This window comes from Mobula hypostoma, chromosome 4 (genome assembly GCF_963921235.1).
Source record: "Mobula hypostoma chromosome 4, sMobHyp1.1, whole genome shotgun sequence".
NCBI lineage: Eukaryota > Metazoa > Chordata > Chondrichthyes > Myliobatiformes > Myliobatidae > Mobula > Mobula hypostoma.
The window spans coordinates 148229983-148242413 of record NC_086100.1 but is presented as its reverse complement, the minus strand read 5'-3'; the positions used below and the strand labels follow the sequence as shown (position 1 = coordinate 148242413).

Genomic DNA, 12431 nt, shown 5'->3' with positions numbered 1-12431 from the left:
ATTTATTTTCTCTCCACCAACGCTGCCTGCAAATGCTGAGCATTTCCCGATTTTCATCTCTACCTTCAGTTGCCACCATTCTGTTGTATGTTACATTGCAGATACTCTCTTCCACATGACGAGCATCCTTAAAATAGTGACATTAAATTCTATGATTTGGGAGGTTCTGGCATACATTTTCAGCCAAATCCATATAATAATCAATTCTGGTTAAATTCTTTTCGATCCAATGACGTTTTCTATGAATAAGCCAGGAAAGGCTTTTGACACAGATGGTCCAATGCAATGAGATGTCATACTTGCAGCATTTGAGCCCTTTAAAGAAATGGTAAACAGTACAAAATGCAGTCATAGCTTAAAAATCATAGCTTAAAAATAGCTTAAAGTTAACAATTAAATATCAAGACTTCTTGAAGGAAAAAAAGTGTCCAGGCCTGCATCACAGAAAGATGAGGTGGTAATCTGCCTTTCGTCCTCTATTCAAGTGTATGGGAAAATTAGTGAGAGAGCACTTAGATAGTTTCATATTGTGCACAATAAGCTATATCATCCTGCTGCTAGCTAATGTACTGTTACACAAGTGCTACATTATCAAAACAATTAAATAGGAACATTTGGTGAACCATTAAACTGCAAGTGATAGGCAGATGGTTCAAACAACAGAAGGTTAAAAAACTATCTCCAGCGAAGTTGTTAGAGATGAGCAGACAAAAATTTCCATTAAATTTGACACGCGCACGCACGCACACACAAAACCTCTCCAGGAAACTATAAATAGACAAACATGAAAATTACTGCAGCTTCATTCCTATTGTAGAAAGCTACCCCATTCTAAATGATATTTTGTGTTATAATGTACTGGAATAGTCAACAATTAAGCTAAATCCATGACCTTCATTACAGATATTGTTGAGAGAGTAAACACTCTAATTATATTTTATGAACAATTTAAAGTTGCAGACAATAGATAATGAGGAAACGCTTGGAAGTCATAGTCAAAACATTCCCATTTATAGAAACACTTAAGGGTGTACAAATTATCAACTGTATCATCTAACCAGGACTATGAAACAAGCTTAAAATGTGAAAGTTTAGTATCAATAGTTAAAAAGTAGCCAATTGTTACTATCCACAGCAAAATAACTATATCCTTGCCAGAATTTCATACAAGCAGATTATAAACTCTTGCCCAGTATGGAAGTATGAACCATTATTAGCATAAGACATTAACACTATGATTGCAGAAGGCTACCTGTAACCTTTCTCTGGTGATCAATGTGCATTTGAAATGCCACACCCTTTGTACTGGACTGTTAGCAAAAGGAAGGAATTCAGATCATACATTCACATGTCACTCTAATTTTAGACAAAACACAACACTTTACAATTTCCCCAACCCATAATAAAAAGGTATTCTTCACTTTCTATCTCCTGTTCCTTGGATAAACAAAAGTTGTTTGGCAAGGTTTTCAAATTCGGTTTTATTAGCATGTTATGGAGAGATGAAAGTCAGCATGTTTGGTGATTTATCTCCCTCAGTAGTATATGTACAAGCATGATGTTTGAATAACCAGTAATTAACTCCGACATCACAAGGGGATCCACAGACATTTGTCTGTTTTAAGATCAAAGTGTGATTACTATGTATCATGTAAAAATGTTCTACATGAGGTAATTAAGAATATCATAGTCATAGCCTCCCAAGAATTCAAGCAAAAGAAGTAGCAAGCCATTCAGCCCCTTGTCTCCACCATCACGATTCTCATTTCAATCTTCCTTTCACCATTGGAATAAGCCAGGAGTCTGTACTTTGAATGCACTCAAGACCTGAATCTCCATAGTCTTCTTGCATACAAAGTTTAATAAAAAAATATACCAGCTTTTATGTGAAAAAAAATTATTCCTGACCATTGGCTAGACATGGTTTCAGCTTTGCATCTAATCAGTCAAGCTTCTCTTCCAGGACTCCAACATAAAAATCACAACCAAAAGCAAATAGGACCTCAAGAACATAGGTCACCGAGTGCAAGCATTCAGGAACCACCTTCTCCAAAAAATCATACATCATTTCATTGTTTTCTCTCTTCACACCTGTCATGCCCTCACCACCTTCATCCAACTCATGAGAGAGTTCCCACCTCAGATTCCTGGTCAGTCTGCAAGTCATCTCCATTTGCAATTAAACATACAATAAATGAAACTAACTCTAACCTGACACTAATTATTATATTTGTAATTCTTCACAGAAAATATAGTTGATACTGCACAAGGATTACACTTTAATACTTTAAGATTACCTTTAAGCACAAACTTAAACAGTCACTTTAAATTATTTTCTCACTTCAGAAGTAATTTCTTGAAAAAATAATTTCCTCAAACAAGAACACAATAGTTCCAATATTCTTCACAACTTACATCAACAGATAGAAAGTTTCAAGTGGCATGGGACTAAAAAGTAACAAATCAATATTTTTTTTTAAAAAGGGAGAGGCATCACGTCCTCTCCATTCTCATCTCAGTTCCAAGTGTGAATCCCTCCTAGTTTTCACACACACTGCAAAACTGGAACAGTTACGCACAAAATATATGTGCAAGAGGCAACATCAATTTTGACTTCTCTAATTTGACATTGCCCTTGATGTTGTGAAACTTACAACTTCCTCCAATACTTCCCTCCTTTTGTGCAATATAAATGGCACTACCCTAACCTCTTCCATCTAGCAGTGGAGATATTCCTTCAATGTCTTTTCCAAGAGCCCCCATTTACCTGCTACTTTTCCATATTATCTGAAGCCATCATTTGTTTCTAGATGGCAATCAAAAGCACAATTCTCCTCATCATTCCTCTCAACTTCGCTATTGCAAATTGTCAAATTACTTGCTTGTCTTCCAATTTTTATTGAGGAACACTTGCTTTGAAATGAATACTATTTCTAATTTTCACCAAGATTTTGCTACAAATTCCATCTTTTTCCAACCACAGTTTCTATTTCAACTGTTCATAATCTCAGTATTTTATAGACACAGACTGAGCTCCTGACAACAACAGCCAGCTCAGAGCCTACGTCAGCTAGTCCCAAGCCTCTCATCCAAGCTCTTGAAGACAAAAAGAATTCTGGATTCAACTTGCTTTTGGCTTGCCTCCCCATTTAAAACCTCCGTAAAGCCATGCCTAAATCCTCACATTGTTCACTGGTCAAAACAAGTTCCACATCTATCAATGTAACATTTCTTACAATGCTCAACATCTTACTCAAATTCTTTAATTGTTAATTTCATACCTTCTACTCCAATAATCGCATTAGAACTCAATTATTCTTGTATCCTAGACAACTACAGTGATGTCTTCAATTGCCCATCCCCTAAACAATGGAATGCTCTCCCATGTTGAATTTTTCAGGATCCTTCCAGTAACACATTTGGCAACAAAATAATTGTACTTCTGAGATCAACCTTCCATTTTTCATCTGTTGAATTTGTTGTATGTGCCTCAAGTCAAATTTATGTTGCACATTCAATTATCTGTTCACAGATTAAAGTTAGGAAAAAATCATTATTTCAAAAATGAAATAATGATCAGTTATTAAGAAATGATGCAAAACATTTCTTCAGCAGTCCATGTACAGCCTTCCATCAGAATTTAAATACAATAGCTGATTAAAGAAATGCATCCAAACTTCCAATACCAATGAAAAGTTCACCCATGAAGCAATTAAACATGTCAAATGAAGTAGAATTGTAACAATGCAGAAGTAGATATTCAAATAGAACTGTGGGTATACTACAAGCAACAAATCTGTTCATCATGAATAGATTGTCCAGGATTACAGATGCAACTCCATAATCAACCAGACACTAATGTTGATGACCCATACTAACTTCCCCACAGAACAATGTAAAACTTTACAGACACACCTTAAGAGAAAAAAACTTCAATCATCCAAACATTTGTGATCAAGCAAACTATGCATTTATGGGATTGTAATCACATTTCTAAAAAGAAAAAAAGTCAAGATCAATAGACTGCTGCATTCTCCAAAGGACACAACCCATGAAGTTGGCTATACGCTGACTGACATTTGAGCATTAATGCCTTGGACTTCCCACACAAACAGCTTTTGATGCCCTGGACAGTCACTTCCTTGATAATGGAGAATTGTAAAATAAAAAAAATGTCTGTTTCAGATGGTATAGTTCAAGCATGGCTATGAACTGTTTTGTTGGGGAGATCAAAACCAAGCAGTAGGAAAACAAAATCAAATTATAAAGTCTAATAAAATAATACTCCCAGTGAATGAGTCACAGAAACACATAGATCCTACTTTAAATAGATTTAAGGAGGAAAAGCAGTTGTTTTTGGTCATGCGTTATCACTCATTTCCAAGTGCTCTTTACTTGGATGAATGGAATTTAGTTGACTCACCTATATTAACATAATTCTGGATGATGAATTCACAGCTGTATTTTACTGAAGACATCTATAAAATTTAAATTGATTGCTACCTTCCAATTTTTTTTTTCAAAAATGGCTCTGAGGAAACCAGTTAATACCAGACATTCATACTTGACTACCAGACACTAAACTCAGAGCAGACCAAAAAAAAGGCAAAATAGCATTGTAACCATACTCATAAATTTCTCTAGCACAACACTTCACTTCATTCTCCAAAACCTCATTAACACAAATTATAAAATATTAAATTATTTTTGTCACAGTCTTGATACAACAAATTCCTTGGGATTATTTTAAAAATCTAGATAGATAATTCAAGTCCTAACACAGTAAATTAATATTTGAGCACTCACACTCCATTTTACAGGTCAGATAATTTAAATAACTACACACGCAGATTTCCCACCCTCACGTTTTAAACAGGTTGGAAGACAACTATAAAACACATATGTGAGGAAAGAATGAGAAACCTGTAATTCAAGAGGGGTGGGTGTGTTTACAAAGATAAACATACCACTTCCACCACACAGGAGAGGATGACAAATTTAAATCCTACCTTCAGATATATCAAGGTCCGAGGTACCTTTCACTTGGGTAAAGCACCACTGAACATCGTTCCCACATCCTCCGACTCCTAAAAGATAAATTCATCAACAGCGCATCAATTCAAGGTGCATCTAGTATTTCGACAAATACAAACTAGGCTTATGTTACGCTATGCCGCTCCGAGTATGTAATGTAGCAGCTTACTTCTCATGGCTGCGAGTTCACCCCAGCGTTACAAGCGGGAGACTGGAGCCAACACTCGGTCACACCCCAAAGCGATGTCCCTTAATCATCTGTTGGCTGATCGTCTTGGTTTGGCCATGAATGGGGCTGTCCTGATTGACAGCTGTTTAAGCCAATCGCGCCAGGACCAACGGGGCGATTCCCTAGTGAGGAGTTTTCGATTGCCCAATCAGAAAAAGCGAGGCAGGTTACCGTTCAGTTGACTCATGGTGGAGATTTTGAAGATTTACCAGATTTAAAGTGATTTTCCGATTAAAATAGTGTGGTGTTTATCATCTCATAATGAACTATTCTTTAAAATTAACACTTAGACCAGTGAAAAGTCCACTGGCTCCAGTCTCTCCAGTATTATGCTAGCCAAAGAAAAGTTAAACGCCGTTTACTTACAGAACACCTGTTGGAATTTAAAACATTTTGTCCCTGTAGAGTCAGCCGCTCCCCTACGAGTCTCTGCGTTTGTTAGATATTTGCTGGGATATTGACTTGCTCCTTCCTGGTTCTGAGAGACCAGTGTGGGACTCCCTAACAGGTAGGGCAAATGGTTTTGAGCAGCAGATTCAATGTGTTATCACTTTTGTTTTAATATAATCCTCACATAAAAGGAGACAAATAATGACAATAGAGGCTGTTAGAAAGCAAATAACCACAAAATCTGGAAAGATACCAGCAACCAAAAAAAAATTGCTTATCCCCATACACAAATAATTTAATTTCCTGGACAGAATAATAATGCAGATGCTGCAAATCTGAAATAAAATAGAGATACTCAGTATATTGTGCAGAATCTGTGGAGCGGAACACTATAGCTTCTCTTTGCCATAGATGCTGCCAGTCATGCTGAGTTGTCCTTATCTTTCGTCTATTCATTCTCTCAAAATACCAAAACGGAGAGGGCACTTCCAAAAAAGCACCATTAGTTCAAATGCAAGCTGGAGTGCACAGAATTGACAGACTGTATACTATTTCTTTTTTTTTTCATTCGATTTCTTTCGAGATAATAGAACAGTATCTTCATTCACTACCTACAGTAAATCATTCTTTGTGTCAGCTGCAGCTCAGTTGGTAGTTCTTTAATTCTGAGCCAGAAGGTTCTGGGTTTTATTTCTGGTTGAAAGATTTGAGCAAGAAAAATATAGGCTGGTGCTGCATTGCAGCTCTGAGCTTATAGAGGTGCTACCTTTCACCCTGCCTGTTTTTTCAAATGAACGTCAAAGATATCAATATACCCTTTTGAAGAAGAGCAGGGAATTATTTTAATATGCTGCTTGAGATTTGTATGTAATAAACCTGTTGTAAACAGACAATCTATCACAGCATTGGTTATGGGAACTTTATGCAAATCTTCAACCGTGGTCTTATATAACATCTATTAGCATTTCATTGGTTGGATAGCATTGTGGGGTGTTGTGAAAGGTAAATAAATGCACATTTTAATGTGTGGGAAATGTACTTAAATCTCACCCCATCTAGTCTTGTAATAATTATAAATTGATCTTTGCTTCCTACAGATCATCCTGTCAAAATATTGCAATTTTGAAAATTTCCTTCGGTGATTTGTTATTTATTCTAGTAATGGATGTCTTATGCTTGAAATCTCAGATGAATATACAAGTTTTAGAAAACGTTCATAATTTTGATACTTTCTATCTTTTAATTTATCCTTCACGATAGAAAATGTTAATTTACTTATTTTGTCTTATATATCTTTGAAAATATGGCAACCAATCCAACTTTAACAAATAGATTATGCCAACAATGTCCACCTATATTTTTGTTAATGACATTTAATATCACAGCTTTTCTCTGCAAACCTAAAACTCTGGTCTCTCTGACATTACCTTCCCAATTCAATGGTAAATCCATGGGAGCAGCAAGAAGTAAATAAGCACAGAAAGCCAAAATCTGGTGTTTGGTATCGTTTGTCACCCTAAAAGTGATGTATTGGTGCAGCCAAGGAGAATTGCTCTATTTTATCACGTTCTTTGCGTTGGGGAACTTCACTCGTTTTTCTGATGCTTTACAAACTCAGGCATGTATTACATTTCAATTCACGCACTCTGTATGCACAAGTAAATTCTTATCTCCATTTGCCCTGTCCATGATGTATATCTCGAATGCTTAGTTCTGAATAGTGTTGCAAAATGTGATTAACATAATAATTTTATACGCTGATTAAACACTGATTTTCTCCAAAGGCTAAATAGGAATCTTATTGCTGTTATGTATCTTTTCTGTGCTGTCTTACTCTGTTTGTTTTGATTTTCAGTGTTGCTAATTCATGTCAATTGCCAAATCAATCTCCACTGAATTGCCTCAATAGGCCAAAAAAGAGACAGAACTGAGTCTCTACGAAACATGTGATAAGGTTTCTACTTAGTTCAGAGAAAATTAGAATTTAATCTCCAGGTAAAGACCCATTACATTCATAACATTTGGTTCAGAATCAAAGAAATGTAAGCATAGAAAAAGATACAAATATCATTGCATGTTCAAAATAATTAAGGAATGAAACATGGTATGCATTGAGATGTTATGAAGCTATCGCATAATGATAATATTTTTCACAGTAAGATAGTTTTATAACAAGGCTAGCTATTGTGTTGTTTAGTTAGTAAATTTAAAAATAATAATTGTAACAATTCAAATAAAGACAAATTCAGAAAATTCAGGGAAAGACTACTTAAATGGTGTTCTCACAACCCTGAAACTTAGCAAAGCACTTTATAATCAATAAAGGGCCTTTTGAGGTGCAGTCATCATTGTCATATAGGAAATGCAATACCCAATTTGCATGCAACTTTCCAAAAAGATGACCTGTTGCTGCAAGATCATCAATTCAGTGAAAGATGCACAGTGGTCTGCCAGTATGTGTAGATCTTTCAGTGTATGGAGATGCCTGAAGTCAAAGCTGCTGACTGGTGCATAAGAACGCAGGAATATGCATAGTAAGATGTACTGAAACTCAGTACGGGTAGCACAAAGGTGTTGTGGGAAAGGAGCACAGTCCAGGCACCTGCCTGCAGAACAGGAGCTGTGCCCCGTCTAACCAGTGATGTTATATTTTTGCTCAGAGAGCTTGTGTGTTGTGAATGAGAGGCAAATTAAAGGTTTCGAGTCTGCAACCATTAAAGATTTTTCAAACATTTAAAAGATAGCTAAAAAGCACAAAGTGAGAAAGCGAGAAAATAATGAGAGAATGTACTTTACTTAGTGTCAGTTAAATATTCATAGAAGAGCCTTTGAACTCATCTAATTATTTCTCCATGGCAATTAAGGAAGAATTTACTGTTAACATCATACATGCTGAAACAGATTATGCTTGCTATCACCTATTAAGTGAGGGAGGAGGGAGGGTGGCTGTTGGTGAGAGAGAGAAAGGGGGGTGAGAGAGAGAAAGGGGGAGAGAGAGAGAGAGAGAGACAGAATGATAGTACAATACAGCACAGATACAGGCCCTTCAGTCTATCAGTTCCATGGTGACCACTCTGCCACACAAGTAGTCCCAATTTCCTGAGCTTAGCCCATATCTCACTAAGCCCTACCCCTCCATGTGCCCATGTACCTATGCGATTGCTTCTTAAATGACATGATTGTACCTACCTCAACCACTCCTTCTGGCAGCACATTCCATATACTCAACACCCTTCGTGTGCAAAGGGTGCCCCTTCGATCCCTTTTACATCTTTCCCTTCTCACCCTAAATCTATTCCCTAGTTTAGGTTTCCCCCATAATGGGGAAAAAACTGTTGCCGTCCATCTTTTCTATGCCTCTCATAATTTTAAGCATGTCTATAAGGTCACCCCCTCATTTTTCCGGGTTCCAAGGAATGAAAACCCAGCCTGGCCAACTTCGCCCTATAACTCAGGCCTAACAATGTCCTCATAAATCTTTTCTGTACTCTTTCCAGTTTAACCATGTTTTCTCAATTACAGGGTAATGAAAACTGTGCATGGTATTCCAAGTGCAGCTTCACCAATGACTTATACAACTGTAAAATAATGACATAACCCCTATACTCAGTGCCCTGACTGATGAAGGCCAAATTGTTGCCTCCTTGTATGCTGCATTCAATGAACTATGCAGTTGAACCCTTATGTTTCTCTGTTCCACTACATTCCTTAGCGCCCTACCAGTCACAGTATAAGTTATCTGCAAATTGCATCACCTCACACATATCTGTATTGAAATCCATTTGCCATGCCTTAAGGCTGATTTATACTTCTGCGTCAAATTGATACCGTAGGTGTGACATTGCCACAAACCCTACGCAGAGCCTACGCGGATTCCTACGCCGTAGCCTGACGCGCACCTCTCCCAAAATGTAACTATGTGTCGCGGCAATGCAGACCGCAACAACTGTGATTGGTCTGCTTGGTAGCATCAAGATCCCCCGGCAATCTACAGTAACCTTCTTAACAATTTACCACACCTAATTATGTATCATTCACAAATTTACTGGTCAAGCCTTGATCATTTTGCACCCAAATCATTTGTATAAATAATGAAAAACAAGGGTCCCAGCAGAGACCACTATTCACCAGCCTCCATTCCAGGAAACAACCTTCGTTCAACCATCACCCATGAGGCGATTTGAGATTCGGTATGTCATCAAAGACTCGCAAATTTCAACAGACGTATAGTGGAGATCATTCTGATTCATTACATCACATCTTGGTATGGAGCCTTCAATGCACAGGATTGCAAGAGGCTGCAGAGAGTTGTAGACTTAGCCAGCTCCATCATAGGCACAACCCTCCCCTCTATCAAGGACATCTTCAGGAGACAGTGCCTCAAGCAGGTAGTGTCCGTTGTTAGGAACCATCACTATCCGGGACATTCCCTGTTCTTGTTACTACCATCAGGGAGGAGGTACAGTTTCCTCCTCCTGTCGACAACAATCAGCTCCTAAGTCCTGCTGACATTAAGTGAGAAGTTATCGTTGTGGCTCCACTCAGCCAGATTTTCAATCTTCCTCCTATATGCTGATTCGTCACCAATTCAGCTAACGACATTAGCAAACTTAAATATGACAATGGAGCTGTGCTTGCCCTCAAAGTCATAAGTGTAAAGCCAGTGGAGCAGAGGGTAAGCACACAGCCTTGTGGTGCTCCTGTGCTGATGGTGATTGTGGAGGAAATCATTTTGCTATTCTGAACTGACTGGGTCTGCAAGTGAGGAAATCGAGAATTCAGTTAAACAAGGAGGTTTTGAGACCAAGATCTTGTAGCTTATTGTTTAATGTCGAGGGAAGAACAGCATTTGATAACAGATAAGCTGTAGTCAATGAAGAACATCCTGATGTATGCATATTCACAGTCTGGATGTTCCAGGGTTGAGGGAAGAGCCAATAAAGTGGCATCTGTTATTGACCTACTGTGAGACTAAGCAAACTGGAGCAGAACTCTTTAGGCAGGAATTGATTTGGTTCATCACCAAATTCTTAAAGCACTTCATCACAGTGGCTGTAAGTCCTACTGGACGTAGTCATTGAGCAGTTTACCACAGTCTTCTTAGGTACCAGTAAAACTTAAGCCTGCTTGAAACAGGTGGATACCTCAGACTGCCAAAGTGAGAGGGTGAAGATCTCACTGAACACTGTTGATCGGCACAGGTCTTGAATACTCGACCAGGTACCCTTTCCGTGGGGTTCACCCTCCTAAAAGATTCTCTCACATCAGCCTTAAAGACTGAAATCACAGGGTCGTCAGGGGATGTTGGAGTATGTGAAGAAGCCTCCATGCTCTGTTGTTCAAACTGAGTCTGAGCTTATCAGGGAGCAAAGCCTTGTTGTCACCTATGTCACGTGGTTTCTCTTTGGAGGAGATGATAGTATTCAAGCCCTGCCACAGCTATTAGGCAACCTTCAGTGATTTAGGTTTGGGCCAGAATTCCCACTTCGCATGCGAGATGGCTTTCTGGAGGTCTAACCTGGACCTCATGCATCAAACTTGGTTACCAGATCTGAACGCCACTGATACGGCACTTGGCTGATTGCAGATCTCTTCGTTCATCCAGGGCTTCTGCCTGGGGAAGACTCTGAATGATTTTGTGGGGACACACTCATCTATGACTGTTTTTATAAAGTCCGTGACACGGTAGCATATTCATTCGGTTCTCCTGATGAGTTGTAGAACACGGCCAAGTCACCAACTTGAAGCAATCCTGTAGCCACTCCTCTGCCACTTTGCAGTCCTTTTGTCTGGAGCCTTGCTCTTTAGCCTCTGCCTGTATGCAGGAAGGAGAAGGATAGCCAAGGGGCCAGATATCCTGAAATGCATTCTCAGCATGGAATGGTAGGCACTCTTTCTCTTAGTATACCAGTGGTCGAATGTGTTTGGACCCCTTGTGCGTGTTGCTGATATCTGGGCAAAGATTTCTTCAAACAAGCCTGATTGAATTGCTTGACAATGATTTGAAAGGTGCCGGGGTAGCCTGTTTCCTGTTTGCTAATCACTGCATTCAATACCTCAAGTGCTTGCTTAACATTGGCCTTTGGTGGTATGTAAAATGCATATGGAAGGGTACTCTCTTGCTAAGTGGAATGGTCAGCATTTAATCATCCGACGTTACAGGTTGGGGAAATAAGAGTGCAACAAGAGACTGAACATCATGAAGAGTTTATCATGAAACACAGACCCACACCTTTTCCCCTCCTTGAATAAGAACTCCAGTCCATCAAGTGTATTGAGAATCCCTTGGGTCTTACCAATGTATTTGATATATCTAAAGTGAGCCGTGTCTCTGTGAAATACAGAATGCAACAATCCCTCATTTCCTTCCGGTATAGCAATCTTGCTCAAGGGTCTTCGACCTTGTTCAAAGTTCCAAAGTAAATTTATTATCAAAACACATATCTCACCATATACAACCCTGTGATTCATTTTCTTGTGGATATTCACAGTAAATACAAGAAACACAATAGAATCAATGAAAGACCACACCCAACAGGATGGACAGACAACAAATGTGCAAAGGACAGCAAACTGCAAATACAAAATGAAAAAAATAAGAAATGATAATAAATAAATAAAGACCATAAGGCATAGAAGCAGAATTAAACCATTTGGCCCATCAAGTCTGCTCTGCCATTCTATCATGGCTGATCCTTTTTTCCCCTCCTCAGCTCCACTCCCCAACCTACTCACAATAACCTTTGATGCCATGTCTAAGCAAGAACCTATCAATTGC

The 12431-nt window shown here is 38.5% G+C and overlaps 1 protein-coding gene across 3 annotated transcripts in view; it reads right to left on the bottom strand.

Moving 5' to 3' along the window:
• Positions 1–5309, bottom strand: part of LOC134345661 (serine/threonine-protein phosphatase 2A 55 kDa regulatory subunit B gamma isoform) — a 303919-nt gene extending 298610 nt beyond the window's left edge. For 2 of the 3 annotated variants that reach the window (XM_063046679.1, XM_063046683.1), the window contains exons 1-2: positions 5204–5309; positions 5010–5087 (exon numbers count right to left, since the gene is read on the bottom strand). In XM_063046679.1, coding sequence (XP_062902749.1) covers positions 5010–5087; positions 5204–5210 — 85 coding nt within the window. In that variant the 5' untranslated portion in view covers positions 5211–5309. Of the gene's footprint in view, positions 1–5009; positions 5088–5203 lie in introns of those variants that run through there. The other variant, XM_063046680.1, reaches the window with a different exon arrangement.
• Positions 5310–12431: the final 7122 nt, after the last annotated feature.